The following is a 22,341-nucleotide window of genomic DNA, read 5'->3' on the forward strand; positions in this document are numbered from 1 at the left end:
GCACACCGGCTTCTAGTCCCGGTTGGGGCTCCGGATTCTGTCCCGGTTGCCCCTCTTCCAGGCCAGCTCTCTGCTGTGGCCAGGGAGTGCAGTGGAGGATGGCCCAAGTGCTTGGGCCCTGCACCCCATGGGAGACCAGGAGAAGCACCTGGCTCCTGCCATCGGATCAGCGCGGTGCGCTGGCCGTAGCGCACCAGCCGCGGCGGCCGTTGGAGGGTGAACCAACGGCAAAGGAAGACCTTTCTCTCTGTCTCTCTCTCACTGTCCACTCTGCCTGTCAAAAAAAAAAAAAAAATTGAATTGCAAGTTCAACTTATCTCTTAAGGCTGTTTTCTGTGACCTCTGCGAGCACCTGCACAGACTGGTTAAAGACTAAGTGCAGTCAGGGAATGACCACGCTGAGGACCACTGCACTGTAGCTTGGAAATGGTGAAAACCAAGACCTTTATGGGCCAACAACTGAGAGATTAACTGGGGGACTTTCTTTTCCAGGAGTGTGTGGGAGGGACAGGAAGTGGCAGCTGGGCCTAAGACATTGCTGGGAGCTATAGATGAGACACTGCACAGGACCAAGTCACAGACAAGAGCCCACAGGTGCTGCACCAGAGACCTCTCTCACGAGAACGACTTTGAGGGGGCACCATGAACTGGCCCCTATCTCCCGTTACCCTGCCCCAAAATGTCGAGAGATTCCGTCCACTTTGTTGTTAAAATCAGGACTAATGTGCAGCTACCCCAGCCCAGCAGAGTGGGCCCTGAATCCATGTGCCCATGGCGACCACCTGGGGAAAGGCTGAAGAAACACACACATGGGATGTGTGGCGTGGTCCTGGGGGCACACGTGCACACACACACATACACCCACACACAACCACCCGTGTCCTCTCTCAGTTGCTGGGGCAGTTCCAGTGCAAGGTCAAGGCCCAGGCCCACTCACGGCGCACACACCCTGTCCTCACAGTGGCCCAGTAACCCACAAGGCACCCACAGCTACCAGAGTCCCATAGCCCCCGGCCCGAGCAGCCGGGCAACCAACAACACAGGCCGGGCCACAGCCAGCAGAAGGTACCGACAAAGCTAGTCTTTTGGCGCATTTATTGCATTTTTACAATAATACAAATAAATTAGTCATACACAAAAATAGTTGCCACTTTAAACTGCCGAGGAAGAGCCAGGTTGCATTTTACTCACACAAGGCAGTGCCTGCCCTGCAGCTCCTTGGACACCGATGAATGTACCACGGCAATGGAGACGTGGGGTCGGTGGGCAGTTCAGTGTTCTGCGTGTTCCTGGCCCCAGCTGTCCCCAGTTCTCTCCCGCCCCTGCTCCGCCTCCGCACAAGGATGGGGGTGACTCCTGCGGCTCAGCCACACGAGGAGAAAGACCCTGTCCTCCTCCCCGCGTGGAGGCAAGGCGCGCGGTACTGAAGGTGCCAGGTCCGGCCAGGGGTCCACCACCAGGCAGGGAATCCCCTGGATGAAGGGAAAGCAGGGAGCGCTAAGGAGCACGGCTTCTCCGTGTCCTGAGCCAGCGCAACCATGGATCCAGAACAGGATCTTACTGTGTGGCTACATGGGACACACTGGCTTAGCGGGAGCCGGTGATCCGTGTGCGTGTGGGTCGTGGATGGAAATAAATACTTTACAGTCAACATATTCTAAAGCATAGAACTATTTTTGTGTAGCGACTCGTTCTGTAGGTAGAGCCCAGATTACAGATTTCCTATAAACATCTTGTATTTACACAGCACAAACAATAATTTATCACAAAAGCCCACCCTTCTGCCCAGGCAGGCAGCACTGAGCGGCTTTCTTCTCATGGGGTGAAGGGCTGTGTGGCTGAAGTTTCCAGCCCCTTGGGGCCGCTCATCCTTGGCACCAAGCAAGCCCCCTGCCCCCGCCCCCCCCATCACCCTCAGAACAGAGCTCAGCATGCAGACAGCACACAAGGCACCGGAGGCCGGTTACGCTCTGCCTCCCCCTGGGTGGACAACGCCAACAGGCCACCTGTGATCCCAACCTGCTGGGGAGGGGCCCAGCACTGGGTGTGACGAGGCTGAGCGGGAGCAGGAGCTGGGAGCTGGCAACAGGAACTCAGTGGCACCTTCAAGACGACTTCAAAACGCTCACGGAAAAATGGAGCTGGGTATATATTGATTGCCAAATACTTTTTGCCCAAAAATAGCCTCATCCTTTAACCCCATTTTCTCACGCATGTTTGGACAGAACCTCCCATCTGACTCCTATCGGAGGTGTTTTGCACAGCGAGGGCCACACTGGCCGACCTCTGTGAGGGTGTCACAGGTGCCTCTGCCTGTTAGACTGTCACTCAAGCCCTGTTTCCTGTCACTACCCCTATGCCCATCTCCACCACACTGGGACACCTCTGTTCCCACTCTAACGTGGCTGCATTACTGGAAAAATGGACAGTAGCTGGGGAAGCTGCCAGGTTCCTGTCCCTGCCCCACAGCAATGAGAGTCAGTGCAGCCGGCATCCCTCCTCTCACCCTTCCAAGACCACACTTCTCCAAGGGAAGGTGCTGGAGCCACACAGACTAAGCAGGCGATCCACACTCAGGAAAGGAGCAGAAACCTACAGAGCCCCGACCAGAGAAGACAGCCACAGGACGGGTGAGCCGAGGGCCCCCATCCCACCTGGCTCCTGCGGGGGGACAGGAGGGGGGCGGGCCTGGATCTGTTCCTGCTCCAGTTGTGTGCTGCAGGTACAGGATGCCCCTAGCGCTCGGGGTCCCACAGCTTCTGGTTTCTTTCTTGGGCTACACCTTCCTGGCATGGAGCCCTGGGAGTCAGTCCTGGGTGTGAGCGAGTGAATGGAACGCACATGGCTGTAAGAGGCACAGTTTCCTCTGGCAATAGAGAGAACTAAAAACCCAAACCATTCTTGTTTGGAGCTTTGCTGATTTTTGTGAGGAAAAACACACCAGCTTTAATTTAAAACTTCAGAGCAGGGATTCAGGCGCTCCAGTACACTGGTGGGTGGGGGCGGAATGTGAAATTTCACCTCCAAAGCACAGGCAGGCAGAGATCGCAGGCAGAGAGCAGATGGTGGTGATGGAAGGGGGTGGGCAGGAGGGAGGAAGAAACGCAGCTGTGCCCGGAGGGGCTTCCTCTGAAACCCCATCCTAGGAGAGCATTGCTGGGAACACCCTGGGCCCTGGCCGAAGGCGCTGTGCCGGAAGAAAGGCAATGAGATGCTGACCTAAGAAACGGAGAGATCAGCAAACTCTACTCAGGCAAAGCAGTAAAACCCCTGCTCCAGAGATCTGTGACCTCTGAGGACGAGCCAGCGCCAAGGGCAGCTCCCTGGACCAGCCCCTCTTCAGGTACTACCCCACCCCCTCCACATGCACAGGACTGCTGTCTCCTGCTCCTGCGGCTGACACTCATGGGAGGGGCACGGTCCCAGTGCAGAACCAGCAGGTGATACCCAGGACCCACCCGGGTCACGACAGCTCTGGGGGACAGGACCCCACAGCCACCCAGGCCTCAGCCAAACAGCACAGACAGCTGGGAACTTCGCAAAGTTCAGCCAGAGCCAGCCGTTTCCTCTTCTTCCCACCCACGCTGCCTGCTCTCCATCCTAGACAGAACGCCACACAGCCCTCCATCCCCCTCGCGACTGACGTGTTCAGTGAGATCTGAGAGTGGCCATGCGCAGGACAAACTCCCCGAGATGGCTGGGGAGAGAGAGGTGGACAGGAGCCCCTGCTGGTCTCCTTCAGCCAAGCAGCAGAGTCTGGGTGGCACGTGTGCACGGGGAGGGGGCGCCCGGGGCTCTCCAGGAAGAGCAGGCCGAGTTCAGCAGCCAGGCCCGGGGCTCAGGATGCCTCGGAAGGCAGACGGCTGCTTCCGCCACAGCTGGGTAGGCAGGGGGCTCCTGGCCTGGGGTGGGCTCCAGAGGGAAATCCAGAAACCAAACACAGGGACAGGGACGGACGGGGTGGGGGGCCAAGGTCCAGCCTATCCTGTGGTGGACTTCAAGGCTGAGGACGGAGCTGAAGGCACCAGCAGACACACCTGGGCCTTGACCTGTGACCTGAGGAAGGCATTCAAAGGCCTGGGCTTTGTCTGTGCAAGGGGCGTTTTGCAGGTTTCTGAACGCACACCTGCGGCTTCGGGGCAGGCCCTGGAGGAGGAGTGGGATGAGGTCACCAGTGTTCACCTTGGCAGGGGACACCACTGAACGGGTGACTCCACCTGACAGGGCAATACCTGAGTTGGGCCTCAGTTTCCTGGTCAGTAAGATGGGGTGATTATCTGTGCCTGCTCCCATTCTGGGAGCGGTGAGTGGCTCAAGGGCTACTCTCTGAGGCACCTACTAAACACTGAAGCGTGGGATCAACACGAGCTGCTTGCGTCTTAAGGCAGAAAGCGCAACGCCCTGGACACGGCAGAGGCACAGCCGGGCTGAAGTGGCAGAGGGAAGCAGGCAACGCGGCCGAGCAGAGCGGGCTCTGGACAAGCACCGCCTCCTCCCACCTGCAGGGGTGCTGAAGACCAGGAGCACGGGTGAGGCAGTGACCTGGCCCTTCTGCCAGCTCAGGAAGTGCCGGGATGGGGTCTGGGCGAGAGTGGCAGGCGCGTCCCTCTGCGTGGTTTTCCGAGAGCATCACGGGCTGGTGCCAGGTCCAAAGGCAGGGAGGGGTTGACAGTGCACAGGGTGGACACCACAAGGACCCATGGTGGCTTAGAGCATCCTGCGCACAGGCTCCTGGGAGCCCTGTGGATGCTTCACTGAGGACAAGGTGGCGACAGAGCTGGCCGTCAGGGCTCTGGGCCAGCAGCTCACGGGGCTGCGGGATTATCTGCTCCCCAGGACGCCGGCCTGCCGGTGGGCCCCGCGGGTGCAGGAGGCGCAGCAGGCGGTCTCGTAGTAGCTGTAGACGCAGAGGCGTGCCTGCACCACCACATTGCAGTTGTAGTACTGGTCCTTGCAGTTCTCATCTGCAGCGAGAGAGCAGAGCGAGAGCCTGAGCACGCCGGCCGGGCCAGCAGAGGAGAGCCAGCCGTGCCGAGCCTGGGGCGGGCGTCTCCTCCCCGCCTCCGGCGCCGCATCACCGTTGTCTTGGGTGGGAGCTTGCCAACAGTGCACCCCTTTCCTAAACATCACAATGGAGTGAGGCACCAAGGGGCCTCATGGAGAAATGGAATTAAGATAATTTTACCTTGTGCAAAAAAACCCTTTACATCCACACATCACACACCTGTTCCATGACCTCCTTGAAGACCACGGACAATATTTTAATGAACTGTGTCCTCACTGGTCAGTGCCAGGAAGAAACATGGAAGACACAGGCACAGGGCCCGGCTGGTTACCTCCAAACATTTCTGCCTACTTTGGTGGTAGTGAAGCTCAGAAATGAAAGCCACACATTGCAAACACTCCCCAGCAGGCTGCTCGATGTTGAACTTGAGCGATTCTGTCGAGCTGCATGCAAGCCCTAGGCAACTCTTCTCCCCTACTCCTAGAATCCCCGTGTCAGCCCGTTTACTGATCCACTTTCTGCCGGCAGACGCTGAAGTCACTGCCTCTCTGTGGAGCGGGAAGCCCCCTCCGGCTGCTTTGTTTTTTGCTGATCTAGTGAGTGAGAAATGACTTCCAGGTGAGGTCCAATGTGTCATCATACAAGATACTTTACAGAGATCATGGAAAATTGAATGAAAAGGTAAGCACGTTTTGGTGCAAATAATCCTGAAATCCACACACAATCTTTTCATAACATGCTCTTCCCATCAGTTTTTTGAAGACTCTTGTAGGCAATTTGCCATTTAAGGGGCTGGCACTGGGGTGTGGTGAGGTAAGCTGACATCTGCAGCACCAGCGTCCTGTATGGGTGCCGGCTTGAGTCCTAGCTCTCCCTTCCAATCCAGCTTCGTACTAATGTACCTGGGAAAGCAGTGGAAGATGGCCTGAGTCATTGGGCCCCTGCACCCATGGGGGAGACTTGGAAGAAGCTCCTGGCTTCTGGCTTTGGACTGGCCCAGCTCGAACCATTGCAGCCATTTGGGGAGTGAACCAGTAGATGGAAGATCTTTCTCCTTCTCTCCCTGTCTTTCACATAAATAAAAAGTACATCTTTAAATTCCTCATATAAAGGATCTGATCCTTTGTTGTGTGTGCAGCAAACACCTTCCCCAAACCTGTAATTTTCTTATCACTTTCTTTATGTCATGGTTTGATAAACAGGGATTTTACATTTTAACAATTGCCATCATAACATTTTTCTTGCAGTCTGAGATTCTGGTTTAAGAAATCCTTTCCTACTCAAATAAAAAACAAATGTCTTTATATTCTCTGTAAAAGCTTTAAAGTTTCTCTTCACATTTACTTCCTTGGCCCACCAGGAATGGGTGCATGTGTGCACACGTGTGTGTATGTATGTATGTGACATGAGGGAGAGATTCGCGTTTACCGGACTTATTTTCATTTCTCCTATTCTGATAAACAATTTGGGTGGTCTTTTATCTCACGGCTCACTCCCACAGGTTCACAATGCTGCCAATGGCTCACTGTGCTCATCTATTCCTGAGCCAGTGTGTCTGTGGTGGTAAGTCCTCAACATCACCTTGGACAGGGCGGGAATGCGGCCCAGCACTTGGGACACTTGCACTTGATACCAGAGTGCCTGGGCCAAGTCCCGCCTCTACTTCCAATTCCAGCTTCCCGCTAATGCTCGCCCTAGAGGCAGCAGGTCACAGCTCAAGTACTTGGGCCCCACATGGAGACTCGGATAAGAGTTCCAGGCTTCTGGCTTTGGCCTGGTCGGGCTCACCCTTGGCTGTCACAGGTACTAGAGGATGGGAGGTCCCTTCTGCTCTTGAAGTAACACCGTTTTAGAGCTCCATTTTAGAGCACCCAATGTTCCATCTTGAGAAGGTACTGCACACTGTGAGACTCTGGTCTGAAACAATGACCTAACACACACTGCCTCCCACGTGGCAGAGCACAAACTCCCTCGCATGATCGCTCATGTGTAAAAACAGGCTGGGGCCGGCACTGCGGCACAACAGGCAAAGCCACCGCCTGCAGTGCCGGCATCCCATAGGGGCACTGGCTCGAATCCTGGCTGTTCCACTTCTAATCCAGCTCTCTGCTAAGGCCTGGGAAAGCAGTAGAAGATGGCCCAAGTCCTTGGGCCCCTGCACCTGTGTGGAAGACCTGGAAGAAGCTCCTGGCTCCAGGCTTCGGATCGGCACAGCTCTGGCCATTGTAGCCAACTGGGGAGTGAACCAGTGGATGGAAGACCTCTCTGTCTCCACCTAACTCTTTCAAATAAATAAAATAAATCTTTAAAAAAAAGTAGACTTAAAAAAAAATGACAGGCTGCACGTGGATTAATGAGTGTAATTGTCTATGTCCCACATATGATTTAGGCCAATACCTGGATTAATGTCAAGATTATAATCGGAATTGTTAAGATTGCAATCTGTGTTGTCAAGATTGTAACTGATATTAGTTTCACATAAGCTTTAGGTTAAGGTTGTCAAGATTATAACTGATACTAGTTTTTGCATAGGCTTTAGGTCAGCTTGACCCTAGTAACCATACATTTCCCCCTCTTGGCCTTGTGGTTTTTGCCTATATAAACTTTGTCGCTTTGGACTTTGGGGGTGGAGCGATCTTTAGGCCATGAGCCACTCTCAGCTGCCGGCAATAAAGGACTCCAACATTTATCAGTGTGTGGCGCTCCCCTGTCAGCACTCGCTCAGGCACATCACTCCGTCCCTCTGTTCAAACGCTCTGTATTTCGAGTAGAGGAAAATACATAAATAATCACTGAAACGAGACAGCTGCCTTGGCTGTTTCTGGCTCTTCGCTTGGGCTTCTCTCTCTAAACTTTGCGTCAGATTTTCCCATGAAAACTGTCTGGATTCTGATGGACATGGCGTGAACAGAGAGATCAATCTTGGAAAGGGCTGACAGTGTAGCTCTCAGCCACTGGCTCATAAATACATTTCACTGCATCCAATCACAGCCTGTTGCCAGGCAGTTTCTGCTGCCAGCGGCCATCTTGGCATGGCCTTCTCATTCCACCACATTTCCCCCTTTCCATTAATTTTTGAGCAACGGGAGGCATGGTTCTTGGCCATACCATTGTTGACCCCGTTTCCATGTGGTCTCCGTACGTGGCTGTGCCTGTCTTAGGCTGTCCCCCAGGGGATCTTACCCGTCATTGACTAACCAGCGCTCAAAACGGGAGACCACAGGAGTGCTTGCTCAGATGGGGTAGGAATGAGGACCACACCACACACGTTCTTTCCTGAGCACTGCCTTATGGTGTAATCTGTCATTTCCAAGTTACAAGAAATGATCTAATTCACTAACTTGTTCCTATCTGAGCCCTGGTCCTTGTACACATGTGGCTTCTGCACGTTTCTGAAAGCACGCTACTGAGTGGGGGATCGCACCTCGTGTCCTGACACCGCCGAAGCTCTAGAACAGATTACACCAAGTTACAAGTTGGAACTTGCCCCGTCCCTGACTGCCACCAGTGCATATCCAATTTTGAAAAAGTCTGCCAATCTTATAAAGAAAATGGAACTCTGGTTATTTTTAATTTTACATTTCTGGTACTTTTAGGCACAGCATTTCCTGAGCCTGTGCTGTTAGGTTTGCTCCTCTCATTTTTTTCAAAAAGAAAGATTTTTTTTAATTTGAAATCTAGGGTTACAGAGAGGGAGATACAGGGAGGGAAAGAAGTCGGGGGAGGAGGGAGAGAGCTTCTGCCTGCTAGTTCACTCCCCAAATGGCTGCAATATCAAAGGCTAAGCCAGGCCAAAGCCAGGAGCCACATCCAGGTCTCCTATGTAGGTGTAGGGGCCCAAGGACTTGGGCCATCTTTTGTTGCCTTGCCAGTCCATTAGCAAGGAGCCGGACCGGAAGTGGAGCAGCTGGGACTAGAACGGCCACTCATATGGGATGCTGCCATCACACACAGTTGCTTAACTTGCTATGCCATAATGTCAGCCCTGTTATCTCTTATTTTTTATAAAACTGATCACTTCTTTAAAAAATTTTCTGAGTGGGTTATGTATACATTAGGAATCTATTATCTACACAAATGACATCTAAGATATCAAATCTAAGGTGATTTAGCAGTGACTCTCTGGGATAAAATTAATGCTAATAATCTGTGCAGATTCCAAAAAGCGGATGCGGGCACGCATTTCTTGTGCACTCACACAACGCTTCCTTCTCCAGAGCTGCAATCCAAACACGCAGCTGAGCCTTCTTTACCCAACCCTGTGGGATGCACCTGTGCTTTCCTAACCCGGGCTTGGGGAGTGAACATGCTCGGATGTGCGATTCTGAGAGCCCTATGAAGGAAGCCACTGCGTTAATCTTGTGCCTTCCCTTCTTGCCTTCACTGGATTTTATTGGATTGGAAGATAAACAGTGCTCTGCCCCCTTGAAAAGACACCAAAGACAAACACAGACAACGGAAACTTGCACCGCATCCGTGAGTGAGAAACCCCTGGCACGTGTGCCTGCGTGAGCTGGGACTGAAGACTGGGCGTCCAGCCCAGGGATCTGGCAGCTCTGACCCATCTTAGTTGTCCACGGCTCCGAGCCAGAGACAAGCAAGCATCTTTATCTGCAGATTTCTTTGCAGTGTTGCACTGCAATGTGCCTTTGAAGAATTTAAGTAACGATTTGTGATCCGAACTTAAATGAAGTTTCAACGACTGGGAATGAGCCCTTTTGTGGCGTGCAAGACTGGCTGTGGGCCTGTCTCAGCGTCTGCCCCTCAGCCTCCGTCTCGCACTGTTAACACATCCTCCTATGTGCTTCACGCATCTCTCCGAGGTCTTTGCTTTTCTCTTCCTCTCTCCTTTCCCTCCTTCCAACCTCAGTCTTGGTAGACTCAAAGGGCAAAGGCTATGATGTTCTCACACCCAGCAGCAAGGCATCTGGTTTCTGGGGCTGGGTTATAGAGAACTTTTGTGGAAAACTGAATTAAAAGTTTATTTTTGGGGCAAAAAACTGTTAAATCCATGCTGTGTTCCACAATACACATTCTCCACGAACGTTCTGAAGACTCCTTGGGCACCTTTTCCAGCATTTCTGCCGTGTGTCTTCCAAGCCAGGAGCTTTCCTCCACTTATGCTTGTACATAGTACAACAGGAAATGCTGAAGGCCTTTTCTTTCTTTTTTAAGCGTCTGTGGTTGTCTCAAGACAACAGAAGCCTCTGCCTTCCCCACCTAACATTCCATCTTTATCAGAGTTGCCATACCTTGCGTATACGAGTCCGTTTCAGAATTCTGTGGCTGTCAGCGCCCTACCAGCTCAGTTTCTGTTGCTTTATCACTGGCTCAGAGACATGGGAAGGCCAGGCCCTCAGCACTCTTCCTCCCACTACAGAACAGCACTGCCACCTCCCCAGTCTGCCGGTCCCTGGCTCCACCACCACGCTCTCCCGTGCCGGAGCAGGGTTGCCTTCTCTCCACTTCTCATCTGCTGCTTTTTCTGCATCTGTCTCCGGTGCTCCTAATTTTCTGCCTATAGAATTGACATTTCTGGCTTGCTCCTGAGCAGGGTGGCCTCTGCACTGTTTGCTGTCACTGCTGGTTTACAAAGCCCCTCGGAGTGGCACCATCCTGCGGTGAGGGAGAGGGACCCTAAAACCTTCAGTCTGGCCTACTCAGGGTGGACTCTGCACCGGGTGCCTACTAGTAGGTGATCTGTTTGTTTTGATGCACTGCCAAGTGAATAAACAGGTGCTGTGCGAATGAGGAGCCCAACCAACAGGCTCAGAACCCCGGGCTCTGCAGACGGTCCTCACGGAGCCTGGCCGCCGTCCTGAGCAGACCTGAGGTGGGTCTGGGCACCCAGCGTGCCTGGAGATGCAGCTCCACACCCTGCACCTCCCGCCCTTGCCGTAGCCGCTGCCATGGCCCTTCCTCGTGACCTGCAGCCCACTAGGGGTCTCGCGCCCGCCACTCACCAATGCCTTCCGCTAGGGTGCAGGCTGAATCGCAGGATCAGTGCGCCTCTGGCTAGGACGCCCCCCCCCCCCCCAGTGTCTCCCCCAGTTCTTGGCTTTTCCCTGTGGCCTTTCTCTGCCAGCTGCTGCTCGGGTCACAGCTGATCCTCCCATGGTCCCACCGACGTTAGTTTGAATCTGCAGTTAAAAGCTGGGATGGTGCTACTTCCACCTTGGGATGGCGGCACCCATCTGCCAGCATCACCATCCTCCTAGACTCACAGTGGAGCCTCTGGATGCGTGGCCAGGGTACCGCCTGTGCCACGAGCAGTCACCCTCAATTCCAGGAGGACTTTGTCCCCCTGATCACCACAACGACGCTCAAAGTCACAGAGAGCCCCGGATGGACTTGGCGTTTTTCACCCCCTGAAACGAAACTCCAGCAGAGCGTAAGGGAGCGGAATATTTTCTCCAAGACAAGAGAGTCCCACTTACCAACTTCAGGGACGCAGTCCTGGGGGTTACAGGTCTCTCTCTCTTCTGGTTTCAACTGAGGGTCGCAGAGGTTGCTCAGGGTCATGTTGTCCGACAGGCACCGCACTTCCCGGACCCGGAAGCCACCCTGGCAGCTCTTGGAGCACTGAGCGGGAACAACGTAGGCAGTCAGACTTCTAAGCAGGGCTTTTGCTCAGCAGCCCCAGAGGGGATGGAACACCGCCCGAAGCAGACAGACTTAACCGCCCAAGCACCTGTCAGTCACTGCTGCGTGCCTGCCCCTCTGCCATTCCCACAGCTCTCTCCGCGGTGGAGCGAGTCTGGCCATCACGTCACATCATCCAGAATATCTTGTAGCCCCTGAAGGCCAGGCCTCTGAGAACTACAAGACCATTCGTAGCACCTAAGATTCGCAACAGCCCCCTCCCGCTGCTGCACAGCCACTCAGCTCTGCGAGCTCTTCACGGCTCGTGAACCTCACAGGCCTCTGAGCACTCCCAGGGCTCCCTCCCAGGGCGCTCGCTGTCCCGGGGACCTGCAGGAGCCTCGCAAGTCACTCTGCCTTTAAATACACAAACCCTTAAAATGCAAAGGCCTCAGTCAGGAGGAAGCCTAGAAAACCCAACATCTTCTAATTCTTTTTCTTCTTTTTTTCAATCTGCAAGGCAGACAGAGACCCAGACACAGCTTCCACCCACAACAGCCGGGGCTGAGCCAGGCTGCAGCCAGGAGCCTGGGAATCCACCTGGGTCTCCCACACTGGTGGCAGGGCCCACGCACCTGAGCCATCCCGGCTGCCTCCCAGGGTGCACAGCAGCCGCAGCTGGGGTCACAGGCGGAGCTGGGACTTGAACCCAGGCACTGCGCGATGGGCTGCGGCCGTCCTAAGGGGGTCGCAGCTGCTGTGACCAACAGCGCTGGCCGGGAGGCCACGCCCGAGGCCTCCCCGGGCCCCAGGGCGGGCGGGCGGCAGACTCACCATGCTCCACTCGGTGCTGAACCACGTGGCGCCGCACGGCTTGAGGTGGCAGGCCTGCCGGCTCGGGGGCCGCTCCAGGAAGGAGCAGGCGAAGGGCTCCAGCACCTCGAAGCTGCCCGCGTTCTTCCTCACGCAGATGACCTCCCTCTGCTGCGTCCCCGGGCCGCACTCCACCGAGCACTAGGAGGACGCGCGAGGAAAGCCGCGTCACGGGGGAATGCCAGGCTGGCGGCGCCGCGCATGCGCGTGCGCGCTGACGTCACAGCCTCTTCCGGTCGGGGACCGGAAGTTGGGCCCACGGCCCCGAGGACCCATGGAGTTGGGAAGCTGCTCGCCGGTCCCTTCACCCGGCACGGGACAGGCTCAGCAGCCGCCTCTCCAGAGTCTCAGCCGTCGTGCTGGCTATAGCTGCTGGTCCCTGGGCGTGGGCGGGGGACAGAGAGAGCCCCTACCGCACGCGCACCTGGGGATGGGGGCGAAGGTACGGTTCCCCGAGCGCACAAAGCCGGGGAGCAGAACCCAGGCTGGGGTCCCCTCCCCAGCGAAGCAGCAGGACTGGGGCCGTGGCGCCCAACCTCTTTGTTTGCAAGCTTGGGTTGAGCCCTGCGCACAGGCTGCCGGCTCCTGTGAACCACTTGACGCCGTGACTGTGGCCGCCATTAACGCCTCTGCCAGAGGGACCGACGCCAGTGTCTGGAGCTGCTGCACTGACAAGGAAAGAGCTCGTTCTCTCCCAGGGAGGAGGAGGTTTCTGACGACTCCGACAGGCACATCACTCTATGTTAGAACTCGAGTGTTACCACCAGAATGAAAACAGGGCTTATAACTAACAAAGTTGGAAGGGAAGAATGGGCTTGAGAACGCCTGACCGGGGCGGTGGTTCGGCACAATGGGACGCTGGCATCAGGTATCAGGGCGCCTGGGGTTCCAGGCTCAGCTCTGCTTCCAGACCCTGGGAGAGCACTGAGTCCCTGCCACCCAAATTGGAGATCCAGGCTGAGTGCTGGGCTCTTGGTTTTAGCCTGGCCAAGCTCTAAGAGTTGTGGGCATTTGGGAAGTAAAGACAGAAGCTCTTTCTCTCTTTTTGCTATTCAAATAAAATGAAAATAAATAAAAATTAATGACAAAAAAGAAAACCTGATCAATGTAAGTGTGTGGAACAAAGAGGAAAGAACCAAGAACACAAAACGAGATTTCACGGGGAAGTTGGAATACATACGTGATGACAATAAATGTCAACGATTAAAATTTGACCCCTAAAAACCAGATTTGTTGGTTGAGTAAAAATAAGACAAAATAGTGCTCCCCACAGTGGCTCCAGGGACCCAGGGTGCAGTGCCACCCAGGGCTCTCCTCACTGTCTCTGTTTTTCATGGATATTTGTGTAATCACTGTCCCATGTGCAGCCACCTCCAAGTTCTGTTGGGGGTTTAGGCCCTAGGCACTTTGCTACCAATATGAGATTTAAAAAAAAAAAAAAAAGGGTCAGGTTCAAAGTTACCCACCTAAGATCCTGTGACTTGTGACTTGGGCACTCTTGCCTGGGCTTGGAAGTTCAGGCCCCCTGGGAGTAGGGCACAGCCTGGCACCTGGTGACCCTGGTCTTCAGCTGGGAACTCTGAGACCCTACCCTAACTCTGGGGTGTGTGGGGCTGGGGCCTGCACTCCTCAAGCTCCCACAGACTCCTCCAGCTCCTCACTCCCTATCGGGCCTGGGGTCTCCCTGGAGTCAGGCACGGCCACTTTATGAAGTACACGAGCTTTCACAGTGTTCTCATGCCCCAGGCGTGGAGGGGCAGCCTCTAGGGGGCAGATCCCAGGCAGTGGCCAGCTGGGTGCCCAGTCACCCTGGGTCATGCCGTGTGTGGCCTCACAGACCCGGGGAGAAGGGAGCTGCAGTTTGTGGAATCCCTGCTCCCGCCGGGCCCTGGCAAGCCCCTGGCACACAGCCCAGGAAGCTGCGATGGTCACACTCGGGAGAGGGAGCAGGCTGGGGAGATTGAGCACCCGCCCAGGCCAGGAAACCCAGGAAAGGCTGGGATCCGTCACCACAGGGCGGCTTGGCTGCTCACAGTGGCACAGGCAGGACTCGCACCCTCTCTGCATGTTCTGTGCGCGACAGGTGGTGTGATAAGAGCGTTCAGGAAATCTGACAAAAAACCAGCTTCATGCTGTGGACATAAAACCCCTGGGGCTCCCACCCTTCCTCTTCTCCCCGGCCACCCGCTCCCGGTCCCTGCTGCGGCTCCGCTGTCTCTGAGGCAGGACGGACCCCAGACAGCTCTGCTGGAGGCGCCTGTTGCCTCTGCTCATTACTTGTATGAACTCCCCGGGAGGAAGGCGACTGGGCAAAGGCAAATGAAAACTTTGAACGGCCCCAGATGTGGCCAAATGGCTCTGCCGAGGGCTTGTATCCACGTACGAGGCAGCCTGTTCTTTTTCACCGTCTGTTTTTAAAGCTACGCGAAAGGAAGAAAATTCTGTATAGGGCCGAGGTCCTGACAGTGCATATGCCAGGATCAGCAGCCGCAAAGTCCCAGGCGGACCTGGGGCCCGGGGCAGTGAGGACCACATGGCATACGAAGGTGCTGGGCAGGGCAGGCAGCTGGCACAGGCTCTCCCGCGTGCTCTTAAAGGGCTCCATTTGAGAGCAGTGCGGACAAAACGAATGGATCAGCCGAGCAACTCTGCCCAAGTATTTGGCCTCATCTGTTCTTCAAGCCAGGGCCTGTGTCTGTGCACACAGAGTTGGCTTTGTACCCAGGACAGCAGCCACTGCAGCCATGGCTGGCGTGTTTCACGTGTGCCACACAGCTCTGCCTGGCGTGTTTCATGTGTGCCACACAGCTCTGCCTGGCGTGTTTCACGTGTGCCACACAGCTCTGCCTGGCGTGTTTCATGTGGGTCACACAGCTCTGCCTGGCGTGTTTCATACTTGGCACACAGCTCTGCCTGGCGTGTTCCATGTGGGTCACACAGCTACGGCTAGCGTGTTTCACACACGTCATGCAGCTGCGACTGGCATTTCCTGGGTGTCAGGGCCTCTGCTACCCTGCGGATGCGATTTCACTGCCTCTGGAAACAGCCTCCTGAGACACCGCCATCACCCCTGCTTTACGGACCAGGAAACCCTGCCAGGCCAGCTGCTAGCTGTGGGCAGGGCGGCCTGTCTGGCCCCTTGGGGCTGGCCCAGTGCTCAGAGGAGCCCACGGTGGTGCTAGCTGTGGGCAGGGCGGCCTGTCTGGCCCCTTGGGGCTGGCCCAGTGCTCAGAGGAGCCCACGGTGGTGCTAGCTGTGGGCAGGGCGGCCTGTCTGGCCCCTTGGGGCTGGCCCAGTGCTCAGAGGAGCCCATGGTGGTGCTCCATGGCTCCTGCCACCCGGCATGGGTGCAGCTTCCCTCCAGGGTTGTGAGCAGCCAGGGCACAGCAGGGATTCAGGGCAGGGACATGGGACATGGGACACTCACCTGGCTCCAGCTCCCCGCGAACCACTCCACCTTGCCCGTGCAGGGCCCGTTGTCACACGGGGTGGCCTCGGCTGGCCGGTTGTCCCCGCAGCCCTCCAGGGGCAGGCTGCTGACGTGGTTGGCCATGCACACCACTGAGCGTGTCCGCACTCCGGCCCCGCACTCCGCCGAGCACTGCGGGACAGGACAGGAGTTAGAGGGGCTTCAGTCTAATGCTGCTGGAACCTCACCCATGCCCTTCCCCAGGCCTGGCACCAGGACCCCCAGTCCTCCTGGGTGAGGCCCAGGGCCCTGGGGTTGTCTCCAGTCTCTCTCAGGTCAGCGCACCCCCAGGAGTGAGCCTGTGGGACCAGCTGCACAGGTGCACGCACACTTGAGCCCCGCTCACCCACACAGCACCTCCTCATCCTGGAAGTGCACGGCCAAAGCCCACTTTGGAGGCTCCTGGGTCCTCTTTTAAAAATGAACTAGGCCGGCGCCGCGGCTCAACAGGCTAATCCTCCACCCTGCGGCGCCGGCACACCGGGTTCTAGTCCCGGTCGGGGCGCCGGATTCTGTCCCGGTTGCCCCTCTTCCAGGCCAGCTCTCTGCTATGGCCCGGGAGTGCAGTGGAGGATGGCCCAAGTCCTTGGGCCCTGCACCCGCATGGGAGACCAGGATAAGCACCTGGCTTCTGGCTTCAGATCAGCGAGATGTGCCGGCCGCAGCGGCCATTGGAGGGTGAACCAACAGCAAAAAGGAAGACCTTTCTCTCTGTCTCTCTCTCTCACTATCCACTCTGCCTGTCAAAAAAAAAAAAAAAAAAAAAAAAAAAAAGAACTCAACGGAGGCCAGCTCTGTGGCGTAGCAGGTTAAGACTGTACTGCAGTGCCGGCATCCCATGTGAGCTTCCATCTGAGCCCCGGCTGCTCCACTGCTGATCCGGCTCCCTGCTACTGTGCCTGGGAAGGCAGCAGAACATGGCCCAAGTGCTTGGGCCCCTGCCCCCCTGTGTGGGAGACCCCGATGGAGTTTCAGGCTCCTAGCTCTGGCTGTGCAGGCCATCTGTGGAGCAAAACAGCAGATGGAAGATCTCTTTCTCTGTCTTTCCCTTTTTGTCACTACGTCTTTCAAGTAAAAAAAATGAATCTTCCACGTGTACGTGAGGCCATGCGATGCTTTTCTTTCTGTGTCTGGTCATTTCACCGAGTACAGCACCCTCCTGGCTCGCCACGTCGGGTCAACGGCAGGCTCCTGTCCTTTTTCAGCACTGAGTAATGTTCCATTGCTTACACATACCGCAGGGTCTCGCACAGGTAGAGGGAGGCACGGGCGATCAGACACAGGAGCACGGCTGTGCTGAGCACTGGGCAGCGAGCGGTCTCACGCTCTGCTACATTCCCATGCTCTTTTCCAGTTAATGTTTTGTTGCTTTAATTCACAGGCCCCAGCTCAAGAACCCAAGAGGTACAGGGGCGTTTTCCTCCCTCGCTGGCTTCCACGTGCACTTTTCCCAACTTTTGCTCTATCTGCGTTGTTGTCGGAAAATCCGGACGATGCCTTGGTCCCTTAGGTTGAAAAACTCCCTTCTGCGGCGACTGGAATATTCCAGACCAAAAGGTCTGGTTTCAGCCACGTCTGATCCGGTGTTCAGACTGTGAGACTCATGCTGTTTAAAATCTCTCGTCAGAGCCAGTAAGATCTTGGCCCTCTCTGCATTCCAAACCCCCCAAACCACTTCTTCGCACCTCACTTGCACCTGAGGCCAGCAAATTTCCCTCTGCATCCTGCAGCACCTGGCGTACACACGTGCCTGGGGTTTGACCCCCTCGCGTGTCACATGACAGGAAAGAGGAGGCGAGGGCCGGGCCAGCACCCGGGCCACACAGACACCAGCCGCATGCTCCCAGAGATCTGCCTGCCCGGGGCCGGGGCGGCCCCGTTGCACCCGTGCGCCCACGCTCACCCGCTCGCTCCACTCGGTGAGGAACCAGCTCCTGGCGCAGGGCCCCATGTCGCAGTTCTCGATGTCGCTGGGCCGCAGCTTCACGTTGCACTCCTCGTCGGCGACCACGTCCCCGAGGTTGCTCATGCACTTCACGTCGCGGGTCCTCTGCCCCACGCCGCAGGGCACTGAGCACTGAAACGCGGGCAGCGGCCGCGCGTCAGCGGTTGCGGGGCCTGTGACCACGCCTGCCTGCTTGTTCCTCTGGGGTCTTGGCTCTGTCACCTCTCATGTGTGGAGGTGGAACTGGGGGTGGGGTCGGGGGGTGCCGGTCACCAAGCCTGACACCTGAGGTGGGTGGTGGGCGACTCCACCGGGCAGCTGGTGTGCCCAGGGGACTGACTTGGAACCTGGCCACGGGGCCTGTCCCAGGGAGCTAGGGCTCTGTTGCCTGCCCGCCCGCCCGCCGCTCCATACCGAGGTCCAGTCGGCCCGGATGTGCCACTCGCTGCAGATCTGGAGCTGGCACGTGCTGGCGGTTTCCGGCCGCTCCAGGTGCTGGCACCGGTAGGGCTGCACGGTGAGGCTGCGGTTGGCATACACCTGGCGGCACAGCACCTGCCGGTGCTGCGTGCCTAGGCCACAGGTCTTGCTGCACTGCGACCACTCGCCGATGTCCCAGCTGGCTCGGGAAGGGGACAGGGAGACAGCCAGCCTCAGTGTGTGTGTGGACTGGGACGGGGGGCTAGGGTGGGAGGCTGAGCCCATCCCCCCTGCACCCAGAACCTCTAGGGATCCAAAGTCTGCAGGGGGTGGGGTCAGCAGGGGAGGGCAGCTGGCGCATATGCCTGCTGTTTAAACCCTGAGAATGCTGGGAAGGAGGAAATGTTTTATCTGGGAAAACAGAACAGCAGAGGCCAGCTTGAAGCCAGTTTGGAACCCATTCAGGATTTGGGTCCCAGCGCCTGGTTGCTTGGTTTTTCTGGGGCTGTTTCCCCATCGCCGCCATCCTGCTGAGTGCCTGCCGCCTGTGTGACCTCCTGAGGCGCTGGCTGTGATGTCTGCGGAGCCCCGGGGCCCCAGGTCCCACTGGGACCTAACAGCCGAATGCCAGCAGCTGCGAGGGGGCAGGGAGGCCGACTTACAAGGCCGGGCAGGGGAAGATGTTGCACGGCTCGGCCTCGGGGCTTGGCTTCACGCTGGCGTCACAGTAGCTCTCGGGGACCTCCTCCTGCGTGCTTCTGTGCACACAGCGGAAGATGGGTGACCGCGATCCTGCAGGGGAAGGCAGCACATGAGGGCCCCGCCAGCCACTGCCCACGTGTAGGCTGAGCAGAGGAAGGCGGGGAGGCACAGGACGGGAGGGCGCCTCACGCACACAGAGATGACCCACACACTCACACAGCACACACGATGCGTGCATACACACACACACACCTGCACTCACAGATACCACACGAGTTCACATGCACACAGACACACAACATAGGCACACACAGCACACAGACACATGCATACACACACACACACCTGCACTCAGATACCACACGAGCTCACATGCACACAGACACACAACATAGGCACACACAGCACACAGACACATGCATACACACACACACACCTGCACTCAGATACTACACGAGCTCACATGCAGATACACATGACACAGGCACACATACTGACAGCATACACACTCACACAGCACACACGATGCATACATATACATGCACACACACACCTGCACTCACAGATACCACATGAGCTCACATGCACACAGACACACAACATAGGCACACACAGCACACAGACACATGCATACACACACACACACCTGCACTCACAGATACCACACGAGCTCACATGCACACAGACACACAACATAGGCACACACAGCACACAGACACATGCATACACACACACACACCTGCACTCACAGATACCACACGAGCTCACATGCACACAGACACACAACATAGGCACACACAGCACACAGACACATGCATACACACACACACACCTGCATTCAGATACCACACGAGCTCACATGCAGATACACACGACACAGGCACACATACTGACAGCATACACACTCACACAGCACACATGATGCGTGCATACACACACACACCTGCACTCACTCACAGATATAATATACTCACACACACACTTGCGCAGACAGCACGTGCAGAGACAGCATATGCACACACAATATACATAACATACACATTTGCATGCACACACATGCACTAACATACAACATTCACACTCACACATACATGCACTCAGACACAAAACATGCACAGAGACAACATATACACACTCACACCACACACGATGCGTACATATACATGCACACAGAGACAATGCACTCACACACTCACAAAATCTGCACTCATACACACGCAGATACCATGCATGAGCTCACACATACAGGCACACACAACACACGCACTCACACACACTCACACAGACACAACATACACACATGCACTTGCACAGATACAGCACATAGACATGCACACACTAACAGAAGGTGCACTCATACACAGGTACCACACATGCACACACACACATACTCATGCATACAACATATGTGCTCACACACAGATGAAACACATGAGCCCACTCATGCACACACATACATTCACAACACAGCCACACACACATGCACTCATGTACACAACACATGCACTCACACAGATACAACACATGAGCTCACACATGCAGACACAACACACATTCACAACACAGCCACACACACATGCACTCATGTACACAACACATGCACTCACACAGATACAACACATGAGCTCACACATGCAGACACAACACACATTCACAACACAGGCACACATACACACTCTCATGCATACAACATATGCACTCACATACAGATGCAATTCATGAGCTAAACATGCACAGATACAACACATGAGCTCGCACACACAGACATGCACACATTCACAACACAAGCACACACACATTCACTCACACATACAACATAGGCACTCACATATAGATACAACATACGAGCTGAACATGCACAGATACAACACATGGACTCGCACACAGTGCACACACATGAACATGCAACACATACATGCATTATTCATGCACACACACATGCACACCCCCTCACACAATACACTCTCACTCCTTTTTGTTCCTGTGTTTTTATACGAGGACATGCCAAAAAGCTCGTGGAAAACTGAATCAAGAGATGGGTTTATTTTGGAGCAACTGTGTTGAAACCCACACCCACAATCCCTCTCTACAGCCTTGGCTGGTGTGCAGCTCCCCAGAGCTTTGCTAGAACTGCAGGCGCACGGATCTGACTCAGCCGCCACCCTCAGAAAGCGGACACCCTGACACCTGGCCTGGACATGCTCTCAGGTGGATGGACGCTTTCCATCAGAGCTCCAGGTGACAAAGGAGAGAACGCGGGGCAGGGGGTGATTGTAACACCCACACGAACGGCTGCTCTGCCACGGTTTCCGGAGGCATCAAAGGGAGGGCGTCCTGAGGAAGGGGTGGCTTAAGCAGGCAAAGCACACATGTGGTGGGCAGGTGTGTGCACACATGTTAGACAGGTATGGGCACAGGCATGGTGGGCAGGTGTGTGCATACATGTTGGACAGGTGTGTGCACAGGCGTGGTGGGCAGGTGTGTGTATACGTGTTGGACAGGTGTGTGCACAGGCATGGTGGGCAGGTGTGTGCATACATGTTAGACAGGTATGAGCACAGGCATGGTGGGCAGGTGTGTGCATACGTGTTAGGTATGGGCACAGGCGTGGTGGGCAGGCGTGTGCACACATGTTAGACAGGTATGGGCACAGGCATGGTGGGCAGGTGTGTGCATACGTGTTAGACAGGTATGGGCACAGGCATGGTGGGCAGGTGTGTGCACACGTGTTAGACAGGTGTGGGCACAGGCATGGTGGGCAGGTGTGTGCATACGTGTTAGACAGGTATGGGCACAGGCATGGTGGGCAGGTGTGTGCACACGTGTTAGACAGGTATGGGCACAGGCATGGTGGGCAGGTGTGTGCACACGTGTTAGACAGGTATGGGCACAGGCATGGTGGGCAGGTGTGTGCACACATGTTGGACAGGTGTGGGCACAGGCATGGTGGGCAGGTGTGTGCACACGTGTTGGACAGGTGTGGGCACAGGCATGGTGGGCAGGTGTGTGCACACGTGTTGGACAGGTGTGGGCACAGGCATGGTGGGCAGGTGTGTGCACACGTGTTGGACAGGTGTGTGCACAGGCATGGTGGCCAGGTGTGTGCATACATGTTGGACAGGTGTGTGCATACATGTTGGACAGGTATGGGCACAGGCATGGTGGGCAGGTGTGTGCACACATGTTAGACAGGTGTGGGCACAGGTGTGGTGGCCAGGCGTGTGCATACGTGTTGGACAGGTGTGCACACGTGCACGCTGAGGGGCTGGCCAGCTCACTCACTGAAAGAGAAACTGACCGCTGCCCAGGTGCACTTTGGAGACAGCATGTGGAAGCAGGAAGAAC

At 55.9% G+C, this 22,341-nt stretch overlaps 1 protein-coding gene across 3 annotated transcripts in view; it reads right to left on the reverse strand.

Annotated features, from left to right (window-relative positions):
• Nucleotides 1–1,086: 1,086 nt before the first annotated feature.
• The window catches only part of THSD4 (thrombospondin type 1 domain containing 4), a 409,353-nt gene continuing 388,098 nt past the window's right edge, over nucleotides 1,087–22,341 (reverse strand). For all 3 annotated transcript variants that reach the window (XM_062206542.1, XM_062206540.1, XM_062206539.1), the window contains exons 12-18: nucleotides 18,957–19,086; nucleotides 18,289–18,493; nucleotides 17,833–18,006; nucleotides 15,888–16,061; nucleotides 12,422–12,601; nucleotides 11,443–11,587; nucleotides 1,087–4,964 (exon numbers count right to left, since the gene is read on the reverse strand). In XM_062206542.1, the coding sequence (XP_062062526.1) occupies nucleotides 4,822–4,964; nucleotides 11,443–11,587; nucleotides 12,422–12,601; nucleotides 15,888–16,061; nucleotides 17,833–18,006; nucleotides 18,289–18,493; nucleotides 18,957–19,086 (1,151 nt within the window). In that variant the 3' untranslated portion in view covers nucleotides 1,087–4,821. The remainder of the gene's footprint in view (nucleotides 4,965–11,442; nucleotides 11,588–12,421; nucleotides 12,602–15,887; nucleotides 16,062–17,832; nucleotides 18,007–18,288; nucleotides 18,494–18,956; nucleotides 19,087–22,341) is intronic.

The sequence above is a fragment of the Lepus europaeus genome, chromosome 11 (assembly GCF_033115175.1).
Source record: "Lepus europaeus isolate LE1 chromosome 11, mLepTim1.pri, whole genome shotgun sequence".
Classification (NCBI taxonomy): domain Eukaryota; kingdom Metazoa; phylum Chordata; class Mammalia; order Lagomorpha; family Leporidae; genus Lepus; species Lepus europaeus.